This window comes from Alexandromys fortis, unplaced genomic scaffold (genome assembly GCF_014885135.2).
Source record: "Alexandromys fortis isolate MF-2015 unplaced genomic scaffold, M_Fortis_MF-2015_v1.1 scaffold_151, whole genome shotgun sequence".
Lineage (NCBI taxonomy): Eukaryota > Metazoa > Chordata > Mammalia > Rodentia > Cricetidae > Alexandromys > Alexandromys fortis.
The window spans coordinates 829,786-856,425 of NW_026068043.1; the positions used below are offsets into that span (position 1 = coordinate 829,786).

At 48.0% G+C, this 26,640-nt stretch overlaps 2 protein-coding genes across 8 annotated transcripts in view; one reads left to right on the plus strand and one right to left on the minus strand.

Annotated features, from left to right (window-relative positions):
* LOC126516025 (general transcription factor II-I repeat domain-containing protein 2) overlaps nt 1-2,810 on the minus strand; it is a 34,608-nt gene extending 31,798 nt beyond the window's left edge. For 4 of the 6 annotated variants that reach the window (XM_050166156.1, XM_050166155.1, XM_050166154.1 and 1 more), the window contains exon 1: nt 2,544-2,805. The gene's annotated coding sequence lies outside the window, so the exon portion shown is untranslated. Of the gene's footprint in view, nt 1-2,543 lie in introns of all 6 variants that reach the window. The other 2 variants (XM_050166157.1, XM_050166158.1) reach the window with 2 other exon arrangements.
* A 10,082-nt stretch (nt 2,811-12,892) lies between these two features.
* Rcc1l (RCC1 like) overlaps nt 12,893-26,640 on the plus strand; it is a 31,317-nt gene continuing 17,569 nt past the window's right edge. Inside the window, exons 1-5 of one of the 2 annotated variants that reach the window (XM_050166161.1) lie at nt 12,893-13,338; nt 19,226-19,355; nt 23,652-23,780; nt 24,567-24,633; nt 25,667-25,718. In XM_050166161.1, the coding sequence (XP_050022118.1) occupies nt 13,024-13,338; nt 19,226-19,355; nt 23,652-23,780; nt 24,567-24,633; nt 25,667-25,718 (693 nt within the window). In that variant the 5' untranslated portion in view covers nt 12,893-13,023. The remainder of the gene's footprint in view (nt 13,339-19,225; nt 19,356-23,651; nt 23,781-24,566; nt 24,634-25,666; nt 25,719-26,640) is intronic. The other variant, XM_050166159.1, reaches the window with a different exon arrangement.

Genomic DNA, 26,640 nt, shown 5'->3' on the forward strand with positions numbered 1-26,640 from the left:
TGATGTGGGAGTGTCATATATCAATCTGTTGATTTCATTGGTTAAGTAATAAACCAACTGCTTGGCCTCATAGCTTAGAACATAGATGGGAGGAGGAAACAGAATAGGATGCTGGGCGGAAGAGGAAGTGAGGTCAGACTCTGCGCTGCTTCCAGAGGGACCGGACAGCCGCCATGCTCTGCTCTCCCAGACAGCCACAACCCACGATGGACTTAGGCTAGAATCTTCCCGGTAAGCGCACCTTGGGGTGCTTACACACATCATTAGAAATGGGCTAGTCCAGGTGCGAGAATTAGCCTGTAAGGGCTAGAGTTCATGGGCCAAGCAGTTCTTAAATCAATACAGTTTGTGTGTTGTTATTTCGGGCATAAGCTAGCCAAGCGGCCGGGGTGTTGGGGACGCAACCCCGCCGCTTCTTATTTCAACACCTTCAGTCCCAGCACTCAAGAGGCAGAGGCAAGTGAATCTCTGTGAGTTCAAGGCCAGCCTGGTCTACAGAGTGAGTTCCAGGTCAGGCTCCAAAGCTACACAGAGAAACCCTGTCTCAACAAAACAAAACAAAAGATGTTCTTTTGGGCTGTACTATTTAATAAAGAGCCAGCAGGTCTCTGAGTCCTCAACATTTTCTCCAAATTTCACTTGTAGTAAAACGTCTCTCAGAAAACCATCTTTCAAAATTTCTCGCCTTATGATAATTTCAGAACAAATGGCCCTTACTGGCAGCACCTGCTGAAGAGCCCAACTGCCCAGAGGAGCTGGGACATCTGTGGAGGGGCATGCTTGGAAGAGCTCTTTCATTAAAAGTGTGTGTGTGTAAAAGTGTTTTTCCCACATGTATGTATACCATGTGCATGCCTGGTGATGGAGGAGGTCAGAGAGGATATTGGATGCCCTGGAACTGGAGTTACAGGTAGTGGCGGTTTTGAGTTGCCAGATGGGGGCTGGGAATTGAACCCTAGTCTTTTTTTTTTTTTTTTTTTTTTTTTTTTTTTTTTTTTGAGACAGGGTTTCTCTCTCTTTCCCGCCACCACCTCCCATTTTCCTCCTCCTCTCCCAATTTCCCTCCCCCTCCCCCACAGTGTTTGGTTTTGTTGTTTTTTTTTGAGACAGGGTTTCTCTGTAGCTTTGGTGCCCGTCCTGGAACTAGCTCTCTACAGACCAGGCTGGCCTCAAACATCCCAGAGATCTGCCTGCCTCTGCCTCCCGAGTGCTGGGATTAAAGGTGTGCGCCACCACCACCTGCCCTGAACCTTAGTCTTTTGCAATAGCAGTACAAGCTCTTAACTCCTGAGCTATCTCTTCAGCTTCCTCTCTTCCATTTATTTATTTATTTATTTATTTATTTATTTATTTATTTATTTATTTATTATGTATACAATAGTCTGTCTGTGTGTATGCCTGCAGGCCAGAAGACCTCATTACCAGACCCCATTACAGATGGTTGTGAGCCACCATGTGGTTGCTGGGAATTGATTGAACTTAGGACCTTTGGAAGAGCAGGCAATGCTCTTAGCTGCCGAGCCATCTGTCCGGCACCCTATTTATTTATTTTTAAAGGAGTACCTGGTCATGTGCTTTTATCCTGTAACTCTCTGAAATCCTCCTGCCTCAACATCTCCAGTGCTGGGCTGACTGACACGTATCAGTTACCCAATTAGCCTTAAGTTATGTTTTTCATTTTATTCTATGTTTTTATTTTACTTTGGGCGGAAGTTCTTTTTCTGACTTGCGTTATTAATATTTTAAGGGGTGAATTTTCCCGTATCTCACTAAAGCTGTTATAATTTATTTAGAGACAAGGTCTCACTGTGTAACCCCAGCAGGCTTGGAACTTGCTATATAGACCAGGCTGTCCTTGAACTCAGACCACCTGAAGACAGGTACCACACTGCTAGTTCAGTTCTGGTTCTTTACGCTGAGTACATGCTAGAATAATGTTTTGGAAACAATAGTTTAAATACATTATTGAATGTAAATTTCAATTAAAAATTTTTTTTTGGTTGTTGTACTGCTATGGTCATAGGCCACCTTGTACTCTCAACCAGACCCGACACAAGCCACATTCTGGAGCCTGTGCCCTTTCCTCTGCTTTTCTTGAGCACAGACGTCCCAGGCCGCTAAGAACCCAGACCCGCCCCCCAAGTCCTGGGGCCAACTGGAAAGGTGCGACATCAAGGGCGGAGCCAGAGCACCGTTACTAGGCAACCACAATGGCCCCGCCTCTCCTCTTAACCAATCAAGTGCTTCCACAGCCAGCGCAGGCACGTCGTGTGCCACGTGACCTTTCCCGCCTCCACGCTCCCGTCGCAGCCAATCAAAACAGAGATTCTGGTGTGCGCCTGGCGTGCGCCGGTCCGGTCGCCCAGCGGCGCGTCTCCCCCGCCCCACCCCCACTCCGCCGGGCCTGCTCGCGGTTCGGTAAACGGGGTTCGGAGCCGGCCTCCGGGCTCCTGAGTGTTCCGCCACGCACCCCGAGACATGTCTCTTCCCCAGGGGGACTTCGGAAGCGGAAGTCGTGAGGGAAGCGGCAGCGGAATACGCACCTGAGGGCCCTGCCCTGCGGGCCGCGTCGGGGGTCTGAAGCCTGGGTTGCGCGTGCGCAGCGGCCCTGGTCAGGCGGCGGGAGCGCGCACGGAGAGGAAGGTTGGGCCGGCGGTGCCTCCTCCCCACCGGCCTCTTTACTCTTCTTTTTTTCCTTTTTTATTAGTTTTTTTTTTTTTTGTCCTTTTTTCCCCCTTATGTTTGCTTTCCAGAAGGTCGGCTTTCCGCGAGTGCCCGAAGCACCCCCGGGGGGACGGCCACTTCCGGTGCGCTGCGGCGCGGCTTCCGCGAGGCCACCAGCTGGAGTGCGTGGCGCGGATGTGTCCCCGCGCCGCCTCCTAATGTGCATGGCCTTCCTTGATCCACGTATATCATTAAATTTGGCTTTGAGTGCCCTCGCGTGCTTGTGGAGGCCAGAAGTTGCCTTTAAAAAATTGTGGCTAGTGCCTGGAATATGTTGATGTGTGCGCGGATGCGTGCCTCGGGAGCTATTCCTAAGGCACCGTCTGCTTTAAGTGTCTTGCCAGTATGTGCGTGAGCACCACGGGAAGGCTAGAAGTCTCGGGGATCCCCTGGCCCTGAACTTAAATATGGGTGTGAAGCTGTGTCACGTCATAACCGTGCTGGAAACTGATCTGGGGTCCACAGCAAAAGTAGCAAGTGTTTTTAACCACTGAGCCACCTTTGTGGTCCCATTTTATGAGGGTTTCGGTTTCTCCGCTTTAAAGTTTATATGAAAAGGGGCTGGAGAGATGGCTCAGCTGTTAAGAAAGACCAGAGTTGGATTCCTAACATCCATGACAGGCAGGTCACAAATGGCTGTAACTCCAGCTCCAAAGGATCAGAAGCCTCTGGCTTCTGCAGACACCCATACGTGCTTAAAATATAGAATCTTTAAAAAGTATTTAAAAAAAAAAAAAAAAAAGGTTTAATGCTGGGTGTGGTGGTACATGCCTTTAATACCAGCATTTACAAGGCTGAAATAGGCAAATCGCAGTGAGTTTGAGGCCAGCCTAGTCCACATAGAGTTTCAGGCCAGCCAACTCTATATAATGAGACCATGTCTCAGAATAAAATAAATCGAGAAATAACGCCTTGTAGATATCCAGAAAAACCATATGTATAGTCTCCAAAGTTAGTATTTGCCCATTTTTTTTTTCTTTTAAAGATTATTATGTATACAGTGTTCTGTCTGCATGTACACCTGCAGGTCAGAAGAGGGCACCGGATCTCATAGATGGTTATGAGCCACCATGTCATTGGCTGGGACTGGAAGAGCAGTCACTGCTCTTAACCTCTGAGTCATCTCTCCAGCCCCCTTGCCCATGTTCTTGAACCAGCTATAATGAATTCTTTTCTCCCAGGTCACAAGTGGGTCCCCTGTCGCTAGATCCTGTGGTCATCGCTTTGGCTACAAATCCCTTGCTCTCCGGACTTGTCAAAATCAAGTCACTCACCCTTGCAATATGTGGCCTTCCAGGACAGCGATCGGTGGTGTTTTTTGCTCCCACAGCCCTCTTTACCCCACTCTCTGGGTTCTTCAACATTCCTACTTTCTGTCTCGAGTCTGCGGTTTACCCCCAGTCCTTGACTCATCTTACCTAGTTTAAGGATTGCTAAACACCGGTTACATAGTTTGTGTTGATTTGTTGTTGCTTTTCAAGGCACGGTTTCTCTGTGTAGCCTTGGCTGTCCTAGAACTTGCTCTGTAGAGCAGGCTGGCCTGGAACTCAAAGACATCTGCCTGCCTCTGCCCTTAAGTGCTGGGATTAAAGACCTATGCCACCACCGCCCAGTCTAGACCATACCTCTGAACTGGAGATCTATGTAAACAACTGTCTGTTTTGAAATCTCTGCTTGGAAGATGATCAGCCTGTGGGATGACATGGCCCACCCTCTCCCCATCTCCAGCAGTCCTCCCTATTTCTGTCATGGGTTTCAACCCATGGTGCTTGACCCCATTGGCTTTCTGGGAGTAGGAGCAAGTGCGGGGGGGGGGGGGGGGGGGGGGGGGGGGGGGGGGGGGGGGGGGGGGGGGGGGAGGACCTGTTTGGTTTCCCGATAGTCAGGAAGCAGAAGGGAATGAGAGAAAGGAAAGGGAGGGAGGGAGAGAAGGAGGAAGTAGAGAGAGAGGAAATGAGAAAGGAGAGAACAGAGGGGAAAGAGGGAGGAGGAGACAGAAAATACAGGCTGACTTTGGGGGTGGAGAGATGGCTCCAAGGTTAAAAGTACCAACTACTCTTCTGAGGGATCTGGGTTCAATTCCCAGCGCCCACATGGCAGCTCACAACTGTCTGTAACTCCAGTTCCAGGGGACCTGACACCCTCACAGGCATACATGTAGGCAAAACACTAATGTTCATAAGATAAAAGTAAAAATAGTCATCAGCTGGGGATCAGGTTTTCAGTACATGAGCTTTGGGGGAGGATACTTTACCCCAGACCACAATAGCTGGTTAATTTTTTTCTTAAGATTTACCTACTATGTAGTAGTATTCTGTTTGCACGTCTGCCTGCAGGCCTGAAGAGGGCACCAGATCTCATTATAGATGGTTGTGAGCCACCATGTGGTTGCTGGGAATTGAACTCAGGACCTTTGGAAGAGTAGCCACTGCTCTTAACCACTGAGCCATCTCTCCAGCCTCCCCCCCTCCTTTTTTTTTTTTTTTCTTCCAGTTTTTGAGACAAGGTCTCTACTTAGCTCTGGCTGCTCTTATCTCTGTAGTGCAGGCTGGCCTTGAACTCACAGAGATCTATCAGTCTCTGCCTCCTGACTGCAGGGATTAAAGGTTTAGGCTACTACACCTGGGTAAATATATCCTAATTTCCAAAAACAAAAACATACCAAAAAACCAAAGCAAGGAAAGGGACACACAAGTAGCTGGCGCTGTCTGGAACCTATGTGCACACACATGCACTGCACACCCCCCCCTAAATCTCAGGAGGCAGAGGCAGGCCAATATCTGAGTTCAGAGCCATTCTGGTGTTCACAGCAAGTTCTAGGTCAGCCAGAGCTACATATGGAGATCCTGTCTCAACAGTAATAAGCTACACATTGCAATCATAAAAGATCAGTATCAACAAGAAAGGACCAAATAAGAAAAACAAATAATGTTTAGCAACAACAGGCAGAGTGCAGGGCCCGCTCAGGCCGGCACCCTCCGTGACACACTGGTGAACACTGCTCTAGTGAGCAGGAGGACTCAAGGTTGTCAATGCCATTTATAGTGTCTCTCAGCTCATCGATTTAATGGAACCCCAGTGAGAAAACCCAGTGGGACTTTTTAAAAATGCTGCTTGACAAGATGACTTCTTAGCTTATATGGAAGTAAATGTTTTATGAATAGCAAAGTCAGGTCTGTGGGAACAGAACAGATCAAAGCAGGGGGAGCTGAATGACAACCAGAACACACGACACAGCAGCGGAAACCTTGTCAAAGAATTGCCGAGCTTTCCCCTCCACCTCTGTTTTTTGAGACCCGGTCTGATGTAGCTCAGGCTGGCCTCGCATTCATTATGTAGCCAAGGATGACCAGGAAGTCCTGATCTTCCTGCCTCTACCTCCCAAGTGCTTGGATTTCAGCCTAGCATCCCCATGCTCAGCTTCGTTGTGGCATTTCAAACACTGATAGATAATAGACTAGTTTGCGGTGATGAAGTATTCATTTGGCCTCATGCAGTGGCACACACCTTTAATCCCAGCACCCTGGAGGCGGAGACACAGTCACTGTGAGTTCCAGGCAAGTCAGGGCTATAGAGTCAGGTCTTGTTCCAGAAAGAAAGGGAAGTGTATCAACAGTTGTTAGTTGCAGGGCTGTGAGATGACTCAGAAGGTGAAGGCGCTTGTCTTTTGAGTATGAAATCCTTGAGTTCATCCTTGGAAACTACACGGTGGAGGGAGAGAATCACTCTCAAAAGATGTTCTCTGTTCGAGACCAGCCTGGTCTACAGAGCTAGTTCCAGGACAGGCTCCAAAGCCAGAGAGAAACCCTGTCTCGAAAAACCAAAAAAAAAAAAAAAAAAAAGATGTTCTCTGACTTCCACACCTGTGCTGCGGAGTGCATGCACCTCCCATATACAAGAACATAAATGAAATGTATTTCATTATTTTTTAAATTGAGACTGGGCTTGGAAGTCCTTGCTTGTATTCCTGGCTCTCAGGAGGTAGAGGCAGGAGGATCAGGAATTCAAGCAACATAGCAAATTCAAGGCCAGCCTGGGCTACATGAGACATGAGACTTTCTTTCTTTCTTTCTTTCTTTCTTTTTTTCTTTTTTTTTTTTTCTTTTTTTTTTTTTTTTTTTTTGGTTTTTCGAGACAGAGTTTCTCTGTGGCTTTGAAGCCTGTCCTGGAACTAGCTCCTGTAGACCAGGCTGGCCTTGAACTCACAGAGATCCGCCCTGCTGGAATTAAAGGTGTGCGCCACTACCGCCTGGCTGAGACCCTGTTTCAAAAAATAACACAAATGTTTACTTTTGTGAGGCTATGGAGAGAACTCCCGGCCTTGCACCGGCTAGGCAAGCACTCTACCACTGAGCTACACTTCTGTAATTATAGATCTCACTCCAAACCTGCCTGTTGTGATCTGTCTGGCGAACGAGAACAAAATTGATGGGCAAGCACTGCCACCTAGTGGCCACAATTCACAATGTACCCGTCCTCTTTTCAATTTTTTTTGTTTTGTTTTTTCAAGACAGGGTTTCTCTGTGCAGCCCTGGCTGTCCTGGAACTCACTCTGTAGACCAGGCTGGTCTCTAACTCACAGAGATCCACCTGCCTCTGCCTCCCGAGTGCTAGGATCAAAGGCATGTGCCAACATCACCTGGCTAATTTTTAAAGAATTATTTTTATGAGTGAGTGGCATGTGTGATCATTGCCCGTGGCGATCAGAAGAGGATGTCAGATCCCCTGGAGCCAGAGTTACTGGTGGTTGTGAGCCTCCTGATGTGAGTCCTGGGAACCAAACTTGGGTCCTCTGTAAGAGCAGCAAGCATTCTTAACAGCCGAGACATCTCTCTACTAGCCCACCTTCCCGCCCCATCCCACCCCAGTTGAAATAAAGTCTCACCAGGTAGCCTTGGCAAGTCTGGAACCTACTGTGTAGACCAGGCAAATCTATATGTGCCTCCTGAATGCTGGGATCAAAGGTGTTTAGTTCCTTGTTCCTAATTTTACATTTTACACCAAAGACTTCTTTCCTTTGGCCTCTTTTTTTCTGATTTTTCTTTCTTTTTTTCTTTTTCTTTTTTTCCGAGACAGGGTTTCTCTGTATTCCCTGTAGCTTTGGAGCCTGTCCTTGTGAAATACCCGGATAAATCCAGACCCCTCTAGCAGAAAAAATAGAGCCAAAAATCTAAGCAGGGAGGGAAGAATCAAAAATCTAGATTAACTGGTTCAGTGACTCTGTTTCAGGAACTAGCTGAAGATAAAGTTAGATTATAATCTTGAGAAACAGGGAGTTACCCCCTTGTGATTATCACTGGTATTTTCGGAATTTTCCAATGATGCCCTGACTACCCCCTTTTGTCAGGAGCCATTTCCCCCCTAACAATCATTACAGAAACCATCACTCTAGGGAGTCTGCAGAGAACCTCACACCCATAGTTATGTTCTATTGACAAAACCTGCCCCTCACCCAATTAACTGCTAATCTTAGCGGAACCCGCCTCACATTCCAGCTATCCAGGGAACCAGGTGTGGCCACTTGTGACTTCTGGCCTGTCTGTCTGAATGTAACCGAGCTACGTGACCGGAACCACGCGGCCTGCGAGATCCCGTACCCTGCCCCTCATCCCTTACCATATATAAACTGTAACCCGTCCCTAATAAACTGAGGCCTTGACAAAGTTGCTTGGCCTCGTTCTTCTGTCTTAGCTCACTCCCTTCCAGGTAGCGCCCCTCCGAGACCCTGGAATAACTGGATTGCGGGTGGGTTACTAACCCCTAGACTGAGTAGCCCACCCAACGCAATCCACACCCTTTGGATGGTTTCTTCCCTTAAATACCCCTTCTCCCAGCTACTCGGGGTTGAACTCTCTACCCCTGTGTGGGAAATGAGTTTCAGCTCCAGTGCACTGGATCCTGTCCTGTCAATAAACCTCCTGTGATTGCAGCAAGGAGGGTCTCTCGTGAGTTCCTGGGGGGTCGTGTTATCCCGAGACTTGAGTGAGAGTCTCCCCGATCCGGGGGGTCTTTCACTGGAACTAGCGCTTTTTTAAAAAATATTTATTTATTACATATACAATATCCTGTCTGCCTGTATGCCTGCTGGCCAGAAGAGGGCACCAGATCTCATTACAGATGGTTGTGAGCTACCATGTGGTGGCTGGTAATTGAACTCAGGACCTTTTGGAAGAGCAGGCAATGCTCTTAACCACTGAGCCATCCCTCCAGCCCCGGAACTAGCTCTTGTAGACCAGGTTGGCCTTGAACTCACAGAGATCTGCCTGCCTCTGGCTTCTGAGGGTTGAGATTAGGGTCTCACTATGTCAACCTGACTGGCCTGGAACTTGCTATGTAGACCAGGCTAGCCTCAAACTCATAGATCGGCCTGCCTCTGCCTCCTGAATGCTGGGATTAAAGGTGTGCACCACGACTGCTGGGTCGAGTTTTCCTTTTGTCAGAAAAGTCTTTGAAATCCTGATCCTCGGGCTGAAGAGATGGCTCAGAGGTTAAGAGCACTGGCTATACTTCATGTTCAATTCCCAGCAACCACATGGTGGCTCACAACCATCTATAATGAAATATGGTGCCTGCAGGGACATATACAGGCAGACCACTGTATACTTAATAAATAAATAAATCGTCATGGCAGGTGTGCACCACCATACATGGCTAAGAGCTATTTATTTAATTATTTATTTTTAGATTTATTTATTATGTATACCATGTTCTGCCTGCATGTATCCCTGCAGGCCAGAAGAGGACATCAGATCTCATTATATATGATTGTGAGCCACCATGTGGGTGTCAGGAATTGAATTCAGGTGCTCTGGAAGAGCAGCCAGTTCTCTTAACCTCTGAGCCCTCTCTCCAGTCCCGAGCTGTTGATTTTTAAGTTTTCTCTGAAGTGCTCAGGCTTACGGATAGTGGGCAGAATGCTCTACAGCTCAGCCATGCCCCGTTCTTCACTGGGGGATTCTAAGCAAGGGCTCAACCACTCAGTCATATCTCTAAGTGAGTTTGAATCGTTGCTTTGATATCGTTCCATGCTGTTGCCCAGGCTGGCCTGGGACCCTTGGTTCTCCAGTCCCAGCATCCACAATGCTGGCATGACAGGGGTGTGCCATCACATCGACGCTCCACTCATTCATTGGTCCCGATTTTTACATCATCGCCTCACGACATCTTCCTAATCACACATGAACGAGCACCTTGACAGGCTATCTAGTCAGGAAAGACACCTTGGCATCTGTGAACGGTCTTCACCCCCTTTACTCTGTCCTCCATAAGCCATATCTTTTATCATTGTTGGTGGTGTTTTTCCCCCATATGTAAAAGCAAAGAGCCTTTATTTTAATCAAGTTTGCAAACTTGGTCTCTCCACAAATCCAACGTATTGGAATATCTGGAGAGCCCCGAGATCAATTAGATTTTGCTGTTGTTTTTTTCCAGACAAGGTTTCTCTGTATTTCTTTGGCTGTCCTGTTACTTTGTAGTCCAGGCTAGCCTCGAACTCACAGAGACCCACCTCCCTCTGCTTCCTGAGTGCTGGGATGAAAGGCATGTGCCACTACCGCCCAGCTCATGGTCCACATCTTTTTTTTTTTTTTTTTTTCAAGACAGGGTTTCTCTGTAGCTTTGGTGCCTGTCCCGGAACTAGCTCTTGTAGACCAGGCTGTCCTCGAACTCCCAGAGATCCTCCTGCCTCTGCCTCCCGTGTGCTGGGATTAAAGGCGTGCGCCACCACTGCCCGGCCCTGGTCCACATCTTAAGGGGCACAGGTATCCTCCCATTTTGCCTTGGCTCCTGCAGGGTTGGATTAACCTTGCTTTCAGTTTATACCAGGAAGTGAGGCCCCACCTTATGAGTATTGAGTGTCTCTGCCAGGCTCTGCTCTACTGAGACTTGACCGGAAGATTGACCTAGAGGCTATGAACGGAGGCTGCCGAATCTTGTGGCCCTGTCTGTTGTGAAGCATCCACTTTGGGGACAGGCTTTACCTGTTTTCTAAGCAGCAGATGACTTCTCCTTGCATTGCATAGGCAGCATGTTCATAAAAAGCAGACCCAGCTGAGTACTGACCTTCTAGGTACTTTATATCCCAGTGCAGTGCAGAGCTGTGTCGAGCTCTTTCCTGGCTACCCTACCTTTTTATTTACTTTGCATTGATGTTGTGTAAATGTGTGGGCACATGTCCATGGTCCGGAGCTGGTTTGGAGGCCAGAGGACAACTTGCAGGAGTCAGTTTTCTCCCTCTGCCATGTGGATCCTGTGGTTTGGGCTTGGTGGCAAGCACCTTTATCCCCTAAGCCATCTTGCCTGTCCCCAGTTTATCCCCTTATCTTTCTTCTTCTTATTTTATTTATTTATTTGGTTTTCTTGAGAGAGGGTTTCTCTGGCTATACTGGAACTTGTTCTGTAGATCAGGCTGGTGTTGAACTCACAGAGATACCTCTGCCTCCTGAGAGCTGGGATTAAAGACGTGCACACCACTGTCCAGTTATCCCCTTATATTGGTGGATCTTCCTTGATGAAACAGCCCCACATCCCAGAATATTAACTACATAATGATAGACACACGGTCTATATATGTAACATATTCTATACACTTTGAGCTTATCTTGGGAGTAATTAAAATTGGATGAATTATAGGACTTCAGATGTAGTGCAGCTGACGGAGTGCTGGCTCAGCATGCAGGATCCTCTGGGTTCTGTTCCAGGACTGCACGACCTGGGTGTGCTGGTGCATTCCACAACCTCTAGTGCTGAGGGCAGGCGAGAAGATCAGGAGTTCAAGGCCATCCTGGGCTCCGTAGTGAACTTATGCTCAGCCTGGGCTGCGTGAATCCTATGTGAAGAAAGAAAATTAGTAAATTCCTGTTTATCAAGCAATATACAGTGAGGATGAGGGAGGAAAAGGTTTGCTCTCTGCATTAGAGCCTGGCATTTGGAATGTCCTGTCATGGACTTTAGCCCTTTGTTTTATATTGTTTTTAATTTTTTACATTGTTTATTTTGAGACAGGGTTTCTCTGTGTAGCTTTGGTTGGCTGTGAATTCACAGAGACCTGACTGCCTCTGTCTCCTGACTGCTGGGATTAAAGGCATGTACTGTAACCCTTTGTTTTACAAAAACAATCTCATTTCATAGTCTGAAAATTTCCGTTTAGCCTTTCATTCTGAAGCTGAGATCCAAGGGGCTAAGAAAGGCACACAGAAGTCAGGTACAGTTCAACCAGGGCTGAATCTGGCAGGGTGGCATGGGTCTGTAATCCCAACACTTGGGAGGCTGAGGTAGGAGAATTGCAGTGAGTGAGTTAGAGGCTAGTCTGGGCTACAGAGTGAGACCCTATCTCAAAAAAAAAAAAAAATCAGAAAGTTGGAGAGGGGCTCATCAGTTAAGAACACTGCTTGGTTTTCCTGAGGACCAGGGTTCTGTTTCTAATATTCACATGGGGGCTGTCAACTGTAACTCCAGTTCCTCAGGATCCAATACACACACGGTACACAAACATACTTGCAGGCAATACAGCCATATACATGAAAGAAAGTACCCAAAACAAAATACATCAACCAACCAGCGCTGGGTGTGGAGGCACACACTTTAATTTCACCACTTGGGAGGCAGAGGCAGGTAGACATCTGAATTTGAGGCTAACCTGCTCTACATAGCAAGTTCCTGGCTAATTGGGGCTAAATGAGACCCTGTCTCAAACAAGCAAACAAATATGTATATATGTATATATATTAAAAGCTTTCTTCTCTTCCAGGCTGGCTTCCAATTTGCAGCAATTTGCCTCAGCCCTAGAACTGGGGTACAGATGGGGTTACAGGTTACCGTTCCCATTTTCGCTCCAGTGAAATAAGCATCTAGAATGCTTCCTCTAACTCCTTTCAATATTTATAAAAAGAATTCGTGGGGCTGGGAGAGTGGCTCAGTGTTAGCCTATACCCTAAGTATGTGTGAAGCCCTGGGTTCAATCCCTAGCAAACTGAAATTCCTAGAACTTGAAAAGGGGCAGCAAGAACCATAGGGCGGCAACACTTCACAGGCATCTTCAAATAATACTGGGACACTCATTTAAGTCCCCTGCTCATGGATAACTACGGTAAAGCTATAGATTTCCCACAGTGTTTGCTTTCATCTAGGAGTAGCTCTGGTAGGACCTCCATCTGCCAATAGTAAATATGGCTGCATTTCCCTAAGCGCTTCGCCTTCAGCCAGTAGTAAGTATGGCCGCATCTACTTCCGCCAGGCCAGGGGGGGGTCAAGGGTAACGCGATGGCGGCGCCCATAAGCGGCTAAGGCGTGGAGCGGAGGATGCTGGCGGCGGCCGGGACTCTTCTGGGGCGACGGCTGAGGTGGTCGGCACCGGCCCGCGAGCACTGGAGAGCGGCCGGGAGCTCACGGAGCCGGCGTGAGGCGGCCGAGGCCGAGGCGGACGCGCCGGTGTTCCAGTATGTGGGCGAGCGCGCGGTCCGCGCCGATCGAGTCTTCGTATGGGGCTTCAGCTTCTCGGGGGCTCTCGGAGTTCCCAGCTTCGTGGTGCCGGCCTCGGGGCCCGAACCCCGCGCTGGGCTGCGGCCCCGACGCAGGATCCAGCCGGTACCTTACCGCCTGGAGCTGGACCATAAGGTGAGGGCCCCGGCATCCTCACGGCCTCCCGTAGGGGACGTTCTTCCCTAGGTGGCCGGACTTCCGGGAGCTTGACCTCCTAGTTCCTGGCATTTGTTGGGGAAGGCCAAGAAGATTGTTTATCTCAGTCCTCTGCTTTTGACTGCTTGAACTTGCTTCTGTGTCTTAGCATTTTGTGTGTGTGTGCGGTTTGCTTGTGGCTAGAGAAAGTTTTGTGTCTTCGTTTATTTTTCTTGCCTGATTGCATAGGTTGACAACCACATCAGGTTTTCTGCCCATCTTGGATTATTTGCTCAGCACGCCAGGAGTCTCGCCTCCAGTTACTGGGGATGAAAGGAGGTTAAGAAAGGCCCAAAGCCCCCTCAGCTGGTAGCGTAGAAACGATGGTATTCGTACTCAGGCTAGAAAGACGCCGTGAGGTCAAGAGAAGTGTTGGCTGGAGTAAGTGATGAACAGCTAGGAGAGGAAATGTCAGTGAGCAGTTGGAGAGACAAGCTGGGAGGCTGCACATGGTGCCTCCGAAGGGGCTTACATTTGAAAAGGGCTCAGTAGGTCTGCTGTGGTGGCCAGACCTGTAGTCCAGGACTGGACAGTTGAGACAAGAGAATTGGCACAAGTTGCAGACAGGCTTGGGCTAAGTAGTTAAACCCTGTCTCTACCTTCAAGATGCTGAGATTACAGCTATGTGCCACCGTTTCTGGTTGGAGTGGTGCTGGAGATGGAACCCAGGGTTTTATGCATGCCCTGGTAGCACTGTATCAGCTGAGCTACGTCCCCAGCCTGGAATTTTTTTTTTTTTTTTGTAAACAGTGTGAGATGAGGGTCTCCATCTTTTTGCTTGTAGATAGTTGTGCTAGCATCTTTAGTTATAAAAACAAACCACCCTTTCTTTTGGGATTATTTATTGGCATTTTATAGAAGTACACTTTTGTTATTGTCTGTAGTGGGGGGAATTAAACCCAGAATTGTATCATGCTAGGCAAGCATTCTACAGTGAGCTATACCTCCAGCCCTACAGGTTTCTTGTTAGTTTGTTTGTTTTTGGTTTATTATTATTTTTATTATTTTGTTTTTCAAAAACAGGGTTTCTCTGTGTAGCTCTGGCTGGCCTGGAATTCACTTTATAGACCAGGCTGGCCTCGAACTCACTGGGATCTGCCTGCCTCTGCCTCCCAAGTGCTGGGGTTAAAGGCATGTGCCACTGCTACCCAGGTGGCCTATCAGTCTTCTTCCTTGTGGCTTTGCTAAACTTGTTAAAGGTTCTATAGATTTAAAAAAATTTTTTTAATGTCTATGGTGTTGCCTGTATGTATGTCTGTATCACTTGTGTATGCCTGGTGTCCATGGAGCCCACAAGAGATGGTAGTATGTGACGATATATCACATTTGTTTATGTTGCATTTGTTTAACATGTAAAGATGTGTGGCTTTGCGTGCCTAAGGCACCTAATTGGTTTAATAAAAAGCTGAATGGTCAATAGCTAGGCAGTAGAGGGATTGGCGGGGCTGACGACAGAATAAGTACGAGGAGAGAAATGAGAAAGAAGAGCGCAAGAGTTCCCCAGGGCCAGAGCAGCCAGCCAGACATGGAGTAGGAAGTAGAGAATGAAAGAAAGGTAAAAAGCCTCAAGGCAACATGTAGATGAAGAGAAACAGGTTAAAATAAGTTATAAGAGCTAGTGGGACAAGCTTAGGATAAGGCCGAGCATTCATAACTAATAAGTCTCTGGTTATGATTTGCGAGCTGGTTAGTGGGCCAAAAGAAAGCCTGCTGCAGGTGTGAGCCTCCAGGGTAGGTGTTGGGAGTCAAACCCAGGTCCTCTGAAAGGACTAGAAGTGCTCTTAACCACGGAGCCATTCATCTCTCCAGCTTGTTCTTTATTTTGTTTCATTTTTTTTTTCAAGACAGGGGCTCTCTATTAAGTAGCTCTGGGTGTCCTGAAATTCACTTTGTAGACCAGGTTGGCCTAGAACTCCCAGAGATCCACCCAGCCCTGCCTTCTGAGTGCTGGGATTAAAGGTGTGCTTCATTAGACCTGGCCCCAGCCCCTGTGCTTACAGACTTTTGTGCATTTCTTAGTGTTTTCTATGTGCAGGTGGCCTGTGGGTAGAGGTAGCTCTCTGTCCTTCTTTCTAATTGGATGCTTCTTTTCTTTTTCTTGCTTGATTTAATGGCGTGGTGGTGGGGGACACGTTTAGTATAGTGTTAAATTGAATTAGTAAAAGCTAACATTTTTTTATTTTTACTTTGAGACAGAGTTGATATGTAACCCAAGTTGGCCTCAATCTCAGTGTGTAGCCCAGACTGACGTTAGAGTTGTGGTCCTCCTGCTTCAGGGCCCTCCGTGCTGGACTGCAGGTGTTTGCCAGCAGATGCAGTCTTACCTAGCACAATTCTTGCTTGTTGGGCAAACATTCATGAACCTCTTCGTAGATGTGGCTGAGGTCCCCTCCTGTCAGGATCTCACTTTAGCTGACACTGCTAGATACTGGTCAGCGCCTTTCACACATGAGCAGATTAGCTGGTGCCATGAGCCCGTCAAATATTTGTTGAGTGTTAAATAAACAGGCATCGCTGAGCATGAGAATAATCTTCATGTGCTGAGCATAATGTTTTTTTCTTTTTTTTTTAAAATAATTATTTATTTATTATGTATACAATATTCTGTCTGTGTATATGTCTGCAAGCCAGAAGAGGGCACCAGACCTCATTTACAGATGGTTGTGAGCCACCATGTGGTTGCTGGGAATTGAACTCAGGACCTTTGGAAGAGCAGGCAATGCTCTTAACCACTGAGCCATCTCTCCAGCCCCCTGTTTTTTTCTTTTTGAGACAGAGTTTCTCTGTGTATAACAGCCCTGGTTGTCCTGCCTCAAATTCTCAAGAGAGAGTTCCTCCTAAGTGCTGGGATTAAAAGCATGCACCACCAGGCAGTGCATCATTTTTTAGACCTATAATTTTTTGTTTGTTTTTGTGTGTGTGTGTGTGTTTTGCTTGTGCGTTTGTCTGTGTATCGCTTGCATGCCTGGCACCCACAGAGGCCAGAAGAGGGCATCGGATCCCATGGAACTGGAGCTGTGGCCCATTGTGAGCAGCCACGTGGTGCTGGGAACTGAACTCGAATCTTTCCTGTTTTCTCTCATGCAGCCCAATTAGCTTCAGCCTCCCATGTGGGTCATCTCTGTGGATCTCAAGCCGTGTCAGAAGTTTGGTGGCTCCAGGATGCTAGAAAATAAGGGTTTTGAGTAGAAGGATGGTGCTATGTACGTCTTGTATGACTCTGAGAAGGGAAACTGTTGGGCTGCAGAAGTGGTTCAGTGGTTAAGAGCACTTCCTGAGTACCTGGGTTCAGTTCCCACCACCCACATGGCAGCTTACAACTGTCTGTAATTCCAGTTTCAGGGGATCGGATACTCTCACACCAATGTATATTGAATAAGATAAATTAAAAAAAAAAAGGGAAACTCAGAAGGTGAAAAGAGGGTCATGTCACTTTGTTCAGTTGTGGCTGTCCTGGAACTCACTCTATAGACCAGGCTGGCCTCAAACTCAGAGGTCCGCATGCTTCTCCCTGTGCTGGGATAAAAGCTGTATGCACCACTGCCCTGCTGACATGTCACTGTCACTTTTGATGGCACAATTACACAAAGTATCAACAATTTTTTTTTCTAAGTTTCTTTTTTCAAGATAGGGTTTCTCTCTATGGCCTCTATTGCCGTGGAAGTCACTCTGTAGACCAGGCTGGCCTCTGTTTCCTGAATGCTGGGTTCAGAGGTGTGCACCATCACCACCTGGCAACAATTTTTTTTTTAATATTTATTTATTTACTATGTATACAATATTCTGTCTGTGTGTATGCGTGCAGACCAGAAGAGGGCACCAGACCTCATTACAGATGGTTGTGAGCCACCATGTGGTTGCTGGGAATTGAACTCAGGACCTTTGGAAGAGCAGGCAATGCTCTTAACCACTGAGCCATCTCTCCAGCCCCCTGGCAACAAATTTTAATAACATATTTAGCTAAGAAGTTGTGGAGGTGGTTGAGCAGGTAACAGTGTGTACTGCCGGAGAGCACCCGAGTTCGTTTCCCAGCACCCCAGCGGGGTGGGTCACAGTGTGACTCCAGCTCCAGGAGTCCAGCACCTCTTCTGCACTCTGAGGGTACCCGAATGCATGTGTGCATAGGCACATCAGTGCACAGACACATCAGTGAAAATAATAACTAAAAAGAAGTAGTTAGCTAGAACTAAAAACAAAAAGTATGCCTGGGTCAGTTGTGGCTCATATCTGCAATGGCAGCAGTTAGGAGGCTGAGGCAGGAGGATTAGGAAGAGTGATACTCTTGCATTTTTGTTTAGGATCCAGTGAGATTCAAAGGGGTTCTCTGAGGGAGTTGGTGGGTCTCTGATAATCTCAGCTGCTGAGAGATAGTGGGGTGACACTAGGCTGGGAGTGTATAATATGGGACATCAGGTGTGAAGTCGAGGGCAACCGCTGCTAGCTTGGGGTATAGCTAGCTGCTGTGGGTCGTGTGGAGACGATTGATTTTAGAATGAACCCCTGGGTTCAGGTCACTTCTGCCCCAGTTAGACTTAGTGCTCCCACCAGAAGTGACGTTTCCATCCCAAGTTGAGTTGCCCCAGTCAGTGGAAGTGAGGACCGGTGATGGTTTAGGTGAAAGACTGAATAAAGATGTGGGCACTGTTAATGTTCAAGTTCACACTAGCTATGACAACACCTCTGCATGGCCACGGGTTGAGGAGTTAGCAGTGTAGCATGGGCAGCGCTCTGGAATGAGACCCTGCACATCGTTGGCGAAGTCCGGTGCCGTTTACCGGAAAGGCTTTGGATGTATGACAACAACCCAGAGAGGAGGGCTTCTGTCATACCATTTTGTGTGCATGTGGGTGAAGGGGTGTGTGCTCGTGGACGCATGTGCTCACGCATGCACATGCAGAGGCTGGACTGTTTTCGTCTGTAACTCTCTGCATTATTCTCGTGAGGTAGGATCTCTCACTGAACCAGAAGTCCTCAATCTTGCTGGGCTGACTGGCCAGTGAACTACTGGGATTTTCCTGTCTCTGCCCTGTAACAGATTACAGCTACCACCTGTAGCCATGCCAGACTTTCACATGGGTGCTGGGGATCTGAATTCAGGTCCTTAAGCTTGCAGAACCAGCCCTCTTACCTACTGAGCCATCTCTCCAGCCTCTTATTTCCTTTAAAAAAATTTGAACATTTATTCATTTGTGTGTGTGTGTGTGTCTAACACATGCTTGGTGTGTATGGCACACTTGTAGAGGTCAGAGGACAGCTTGCAGGAGTCCATTCTCTCCTTCCACCATACGGCTCTGGGGACTGATCTCAGATCATCAAGTTTAAGTGGCAAGTACCTTTACCTCTTAGGTCATCTGGTCAGCCTTGTTTTCCTCTTTTAGAGAGGATAAATAATCCCTCTCAAGATACCCAGCTGGTAGGGGTTGGGCCCAAGAGTCACACTAAGATGCCATGCTGGACTGTGTCATGGTGAGTGGGATGAAAATGCCCAGTGCATGATGTGCGTACAGAAGGAAAAAAGAGACGGCTAGCATGGCACGAGGGATGACTCCCGGTCGGCTGTAGGAAATACATGAGTGCATGTAAATAGCTCGTCACTTTGTTTGTTTTGTTTTTCAAGACAGGGTTTCTCTGTGTACCTTTGTAACCTGTCCTGGACCTCTCTTTGTAGACCAGGCTGGCCTCGAACTCACAGAGATCCACCTGCCTCTGCCTTCCAAGTGCTGGAATTAAAGGTGTGCGCCACCACTGCCCAGCAGTTTGTCACTTCTTGCTGAAAGAACTGACATCACAAATCAGTCCATGGTGCATTGTGGGAACTCTTTTTCAGATTTCCTCTGCTGCCTGTGGCTATGGATTCACACTGCTGTCCTCCAAAACCAAGGACATTACGAAAGTTTGGGGCATGGGACTCAACAAAGATTCTCAACTTGGATTCCACAGAAGCCGGAAGGATAAAAGTAAGCAGGTTCCTTGCCATAAGCTAGAGCAGCAAATGAAGAGGGGTGTGTGGTGTATGCCTCTAATCCCAACAGAAGAGAGGCTGAGGGAGGAGAAGAAGCTTGAGTTGGAGGCCAGTCTGGGCTACATATCAAAAACTCAAGGGTTGAAGCCAGGTCTTGTTGTGGAATATTATTTTAATTGGGCAAAGATGTGTTACATTTGTTAAATTTGCTGCAACAATATTACTCCAGCTGTGTAAAGCTGTGTTACTTTTGTTTCTGCTGCATTTGTGTAATTATGTAAAGATGTGTTGCAGCTGTTTCACCTTATTTTCCAGGCACCTGATTGGTCTAAGAAAAAGATGAATGGCCAATAGCTAGGCAGAGAAAGGCTAGGAGGGGCTGGCAGGCAGAGAGAATAAATCGGAGAAGAAAAAGAGAAAAAACAGGAAGAGAAGAGGAGAGAATGAGGGACATGTCTGGGGCAAGAAACCAGGCAGCCACCAGCCAGCCAGACGGGAGAAACAGTGAAAGTAAGATATACAGAAGGAAAGAAAAGTAAAAAGTCTTGAGGCAAAAGGTAGATAAAGGGAAACAGGTTAATTTAAATGAGAAGAACTATCCAGAAGTGAGCCTAAACTAGGCCAAGCATTTATAACTAATAGGAAGTCTCTGTGTCATGATTTGGGAGCTGGTTGGTGGACCAAAAGAAGAAGCCTGGTATAAGGTGTAGTGGTGCACAACTATTTGAAATCCAGGATCCAGCGTTCAAAGTCATCCTTAGCCTTATAGTGCGTTTGAGGCCAGTCTGGATTACCTGAGACCTGTCTTAAAACAAGACAGCCACCCAAACCCAAATTAGATGGAGTCTTGGGATGTCTGCAACCCCTGGATTAAGTCATTTTCAGTCTCTTTGGTAACAACATGGAATGGTTAGACAAAAAGTGTCGTCATATTTCATTTGTATTTTAATAAATAAAGCTTGTATGAAGACCAGAATGTAAAACAGCCTCACTAGTCAGCCATACAGGCCAGGCAGTGGTGGCACACATCTTTAATCCCAGCAGCCACACTCCTTAGCCATAGAGGCCGGGTGGTGATGCAGCCTTTAATCCCAGAACTAGAGAGGAGTATAAAATGGAAAGAGACAGGAACTCGCTCTCTTTCAGTCTGAAGATTTTGCAGAGGCAAGAGCTCTCCAGTGGCTGGCCGCTCTGCCTTTCCGAGCCTCAGGTTGAACCCCAGTGTCTGTCTCTGGGTTTTTATTAATTGTACTACAGGAAAGAGATGAGCACTTGCTGACCTTTGTGTCGCTTCACATTCTGAAATGCCTAGAGTGTGGGCTGTCGATATGACTCAGTGGGTCAAGACCCTTGCTGCCAAGCTGGAAAACCTGAGTTTGACCTGGGACCCAGGCGGTGGAAGGAGAAAGCTGACTGTCACTGTTGGGCCCTAAAGCCCCACCAAGGAGGAGGTCGCCCCAAGAGACACTCACAGCACAGTTGATGCAATAGCAAGAGGAATTTTTATTCTGCCACGGCAGAGGTCCCTCAGCCTCGAGAGGAGAAGGACGCCTGCTTTGTCTATTACAAGCTCTTTTAAAGGAAAAAAACCACAAAATCAGGGAGGGGGTAGTACAGAATCAAAGGGAATGTCCAAAAATCATTTGTCAACTATTTTGACTAGTTCATTCAATGGTCAGCTAACTCTACTTGATCAATGTTATGGCGATTACAAGGAGGAAACCTGCAGGTTGTCTCACCCCAGTTCCAGGGTCTGGGTCTATTGAAGAAAGACTACAAGCCGGGCGATGGTGGCGCACGCCTTTAATCCCAGCACTCGGGAGGCAGAGGCAGGCGGATCTCTGTGAGTTCGAGACCAGCCTGGTCTACAGAGCTAGTTCCAGGACAGGCTCCAAAGCCACAGAGAAACCCTGTCTCGAAAAACCAAAAAAAAAAAAAAAAAAGAAGAAAGACTACAATGGGGATGGAAAGTACTCAAAGCTCCCGTGCATGCGTGGTTGGTTACCAGGGTCCTGGTTCCCAGGAAGGGGGGTGCAGTAGTGCTAAAGTGCCCCAAAGTCTTTGATCATCTTGTCCTCTGACACCACATGCACACTGTGGCACGTGGATATTGTATCCACACACTAAGTAAAATCCAAAGTTCAAAAGACTGAATGAAGTCATTATGACAGAGGCTTTACTCCCAGCGCTGGAAACTTCGATTATAATGTTAGGAAGAGGGCCTGCAGAGATGGCTCAGCAGCCTCCGAGCATGTACTGTTCTTCTCGAGAAAGTGAGTTTGGTTTCTAGCACCTGCTAGGCTGCTCAAAACTAAACACTCCAGCTCCAGAGGGTCCAGCACTCTCCTCTGGTCTCCACAGACACCACACTCATGTGTGTGCACACACAGAGACACGCACATACACATAATTAAAAATAAATCTTTAAAAGATATTAGAAATGGCCGGGCTGGGCGGTGGTGGCACACGCCTTTAATCCCAGCACTCGGGAGGCAGAGGCAGGCGGATCTCTGATTTCGAGACCAGTCTGGTCTACAAGAGCTAGTTCCAGGACAGGCTCCAAAACCACAGAGAAACCCTGTCTCGAAAAACAAAAAAAAAAAACAAAAACAAAAAAAGAGAAATGGCCCGGTGGTGGTGGCGCATGTCTTTTATCCCAGCACTCGGGAGGCAGAGCCAGGCAGATTTCTGTGAGTTCGAGGCCAGCCTGGTCTAAAGAGCGAGTTCCAGGACAGGCTCCAGAGCTACAGAGAAACCTTGTCTTGAAAAAAAAAAAAAAATTAGAAATGGCCAGATGGTAGTGATGCCATTTTTAATCCTAGCACTTGGGAGGTAGAGGCAGGCAGATCTGTGAGTTTGAGGCCAGCCTGGTCTGCATAGTTCTAGTCTAGCCAGGGCTACGTAGTGACATCCTGCTTCAAACAACAACAACAAGTTAGAAATAGTTCAGAGTGCTTTTTTAAAATTGTGTTTGAGACAGGGTCTCACTACATAGCTGACTAGCCCGGAGCTTGCTATCTAGCCCAGGCTGGCTTTGAACTCCCAGAGCCACTTGCCTGTTTCCAGAGAGCTGGGATTGAAGCAGTGCACCACCACACCCACTCAGTATAATGGTCTGGCTGTGCTGTAAGAGTAGCAGTAAGGGCTGTCTGTGGCTGTGACTCCTGGTGGTAAGGTCCTTACCCAGCATGCACCACGGCCTGGGTTCCATCCCTGTGCAGTGTAACTGTGGGTGAGCATCTGCAGTCCCAGGGCTTGGGAAGTGGAGACAAAAGAGGGTTTGCTTTGTGGATGAGGGTGGCCTTGCACTCCTGATCCTCATGCCTCTGCCTCTTCTCCAACTCTCTTTTTTATTATGTTTAGGGGTGTGTGAAGGGCGTATGTGCCACACTGTGTGCAGAGGTCAGAGGACAACTTGCGGGAATTGGTTCTCTCTCTGCCATGCCTGTCCTGACGACTGACCTCGGGTTGCCAGGCTCAGTGGCGAGCGCTTTTACCAGCTGTGCTGTTTTTCTGGCTTGGCCTCTGTATCCTGAGTGCTGGCATCACAGCTGTGACACTCTAGTTGAAAAAGTTAATTTTTTTCTTTTCACTTCCTGGTCCTTTTAGATAGACTGCTTCTTCCCCTCTCACAGTTTTAGTTTAATTTCTTTCTCTCTCTCCTCTGTGTGTGTGTGTTGTATGTTGTTGGTGATCAAATCTTGTGCAGCTAGATTATTGGCCCACGAGAGTGATTTATTTATTTAGGTTTTATTGAATCTAGGACTCCATCTGTAGCTTCCCGCCTCAGCCTCAGCATCCTGAGTTCTGGGACTGTTAGGCCAACTTTTTTTTTTCTTTCCCAAGACAGGGTTTCTCTTTGTAGCTCAGGCTGTCCTGGAACTCATAAAGATCCTCCTGCCTCTGCCTCCCGAGGGCTGGGATTAAATGCGCGCACCAGCACATCTTTGTCTTCTCTTTTTAAAAATGGGTTTCATGTCGCACAGGCAGGTTTTGAACTCACTGCTCATCCGGGGATGGAGCCCAGGTCTATGTGTATGTCAGGAAAGCATTCTGAGCTTCCACCCCAGTCCCGATTTCTTTGAGGAGGCAAATCCAGTCTTCAGGACCTGCCTGTGGCATGGAGGCAGTACAGGAGGACAGGCTGGGAGTCCGGCTTCTCAGGCTAGCCTTGTGCAGAGCGTGTGTGCTGAGCTATTGCTGCGCTCCTTCCTGTGTAAAGCAGCCAGGTTTCTGTAAGAGCTGATGTGGCTGAATCAGTGGCTGACTAGTGACGTGTGCTTCTGTTTAGCCAGGGGCTATGAGTACGTTTTGGAGCCTTCGCCTGTCCCGCTACCCCTCGACAGACCTCAGGAGACAAAGGTGTTGCAGGTGTCCTGCGGCCGAGCACACTCCCTTATCCTGACAGACCGAGAAGGTGGTGAGTAGTCTTGCTGAGGGCGTCTGTGTGGCGGGGGGGGGGGGGGGGGGGGGGGGGGGGAGGGTTCCCCAGCAGACTCACTGGGGGATGGGTTGGGAGGTGGTGTTGGCGGACTTGCTAACCCTGTGCTCCCCGCGGTGCTGGAAAGCTGCCACCTGCTCTACCACTGAGCTCTGCCTCAGCCCTCGCTCTTTTCTAAGATTTATTTTTAATTTTTATTCATGTGTATGTGTGTCTGAGTGTATGCTACATACATGTCGTCTCTGCAGAGGTCAGAAGACCATATTATATCTCTGGAGCAGGGCGGTTGTGTTGCGCAGTGTGGGTGCTGGGAACTGAACTCGGGACCTCTGCAGGAATTAGCAAGATCTCCTAATGGCTGAACCATCTCTGCAGCCCTACTTGTTTTTTGTTTTTCATGATTTTATTTTTAATTGTGTATGTTTATGTCTGAGTATGTATGTTTGCGGGTTATGAGCGTGTTAACAGTGGTCACTGTGGAGACATTATTATCCTCAAACGCCCAGCTGAACAGAAGCTTGTCTGTTGATGGTTTCTTCCCATTGCAGTTCTCCTGGGGTCATAGCAGTTAATTGTGACCTTCCATCCTTGGAGGTGGAAGCGGGTCTGGAAGAGAAGCCCTGCCGCTCTCATGGGGCTGCTGCAGGGGCTGGGGTGTGGGAGAGGGAGACCTAGGACAGTGAGGGTAAGCAGGCCAGGACCACCTATGTGGTGGTGGGACTCTGGGGCCCTCAGAGCTGACCTGACGGCCGGGCTGTGCTTCAGTCTTCAGCATGGGGAACAATTCCCACGGGCAGTGCGGACGGAAGGTGGTGGAGGAAGAAGTGTACAGGTGAGTCCGATAGTGCTACTTTCCCCGCAGCGGGGACCCTGAAGGCTCCTAATTACCCTGGGTGTACACCTGAGTATAGGACCTGGTCCTTATGCTGAGGAGGGAGCACTTACCTCAGCAGAGGCTCCATCGTTTGTAGGGTGAGGTCATGATGTGTAAAGCTGTTAAAACTTTTATGTTGTGTGTATGACCGTGCATGTGTATACATATACACGCGCATGTCATGTGTGGCGGTCAGAGGATAACTTGCAGGAGTCAGTTCTCTCCTCCCACCATGCGGCTTCTGGGGACAGAACTCAGGTTTGTTGAATTTGGTGGCAAGTGCCTTTACCTACTGAACCGTTTTGTTCGGCCCCGCAATTCTTTCATTTTTCTAGAGACAGATTTTCACTGTGTGTCCTTGATCAGCCTGTAAATTTCTATCTCAGGTTGGCCTTGAACGCACAGAGATCCACCCTACCTCTGCCTCCCAAGTGCTGGGATTAAAGTGTGTACCATTATGTCTGGCTGTTCTCAATTTATTTTTGAAATTTTTTTTCACTTTATCAAATTAATCTTAAAAAACTTCCCTCTATTTTAGTTTTTTTAATTTAGTGTTGGAAGTATTTTCCCAAGCCAGAGCCAGGCGTAGTGGTGAATGGCTGGAATCCCAGCATTTAGGAAGTACAAACAGGAGAGTTGAAAATTCCTGGCCTGGCTGGGCAGTTTATGCCGACCTTATCTCAAAGATAAAAACAAAGGGTTATATAGGGTAGGATGTGGTAGTCCCGGCTCTCAGGAGTCAGGGCCGATGGATCTCTGAGGCCAGCCTGGTCTATAATGTGAGTTCCAAGATAGCCAGAACTGTGTAACAGAGAGGCCCTGTCTCAAAAACAAACAAACTGCCCCACATTTGAGAGCTGTTCTAATGTTTGTGCCTGTGGGGACCTGACTGCAGGTAGGACTACAGGAGGGAGGGTGCTGGGTAGGGCCCAGCCTGCGAGTTGCTCAGGACTGCCTCTGTTCTTTCTTCCCGATTTGTTCCTGGCTGCAGTGAGAGTCACAAAGTGCACAAGATGCAGGACTTTGATGGACAGGTGGTTCAGGTAAGAGGCTTGGGCTGAGGATCTCTAGGCCTGTCTCTGGGGTGCTTTTGGAAGGGTGCTGGGCGCACAGGGTGGTGTCACATTTGTTTTTGGGCTTCTCTGCGTGTCTTAGGGGCACTGTGGTTGTGATGAAGCACCATGACCTTAAATAGTTTGGGAAAAAAAGGTTCATTTGGCTTAAGCTTCCATAACACTGTTCAGCACGGAAGGAAGTCAGGACAGGAACTCAGACAGGGCAGCAGCCTGGAGGCAGGAGCAGATGCCAGAGGCCATGGAGGGGTGCTGTTTGCTGGCTTTCTCCTTATGGCTTGCTTAGCCTGCTTTCTTACAGAACCCAGAACCACCAGCCCAGGGGTGCCCAGAGGCTTGCTTAACAGCACATTCTTTGTTTTTTTCAGATAGGGGTTCCCTGTGTATCCCTGGCTGTCGAGAAACTCACTCTGTAGACCAGGCTGGCCCCAGACTCACAGAGATCCTCCTGCTTCTGCCTCCTGAGTGCTGGCATTAAAGATGTGTTCCACCATGCCAAGCTAAGCCCAGTCTTATGCTGGAGGCTTCCTCTTCTCTGATGGCTCTAGCTTGCGTCAGGTTGTCCTGAAACAGCACACTGGATGAAGAGATTAGTCGAAACTGACTTACCACAGGCCAGAACCGATGCTAGAATGTACATGCAGGGTAGAAGTGAAGGGGATGTAGCAGGATTAGGGCTAAGGTTGCAGTAGAGTGGAGTTCTTCTGGAACTGGCTTCATAGGCCTGGGAATGTGAGTCCCCTCTTCTCCACTTACTGAGTGACTTTGGGTAGGTCACTAAACTTCGGGGGTTCCATTTGTTAGGGCATCTCGACTGTTGCCTTAGCACAGCTTCTGGTGCAGCATCTGTCCTCTCTCTCTCTCTCTCTCTCTCTCTCTCTCTCTCTCTCTC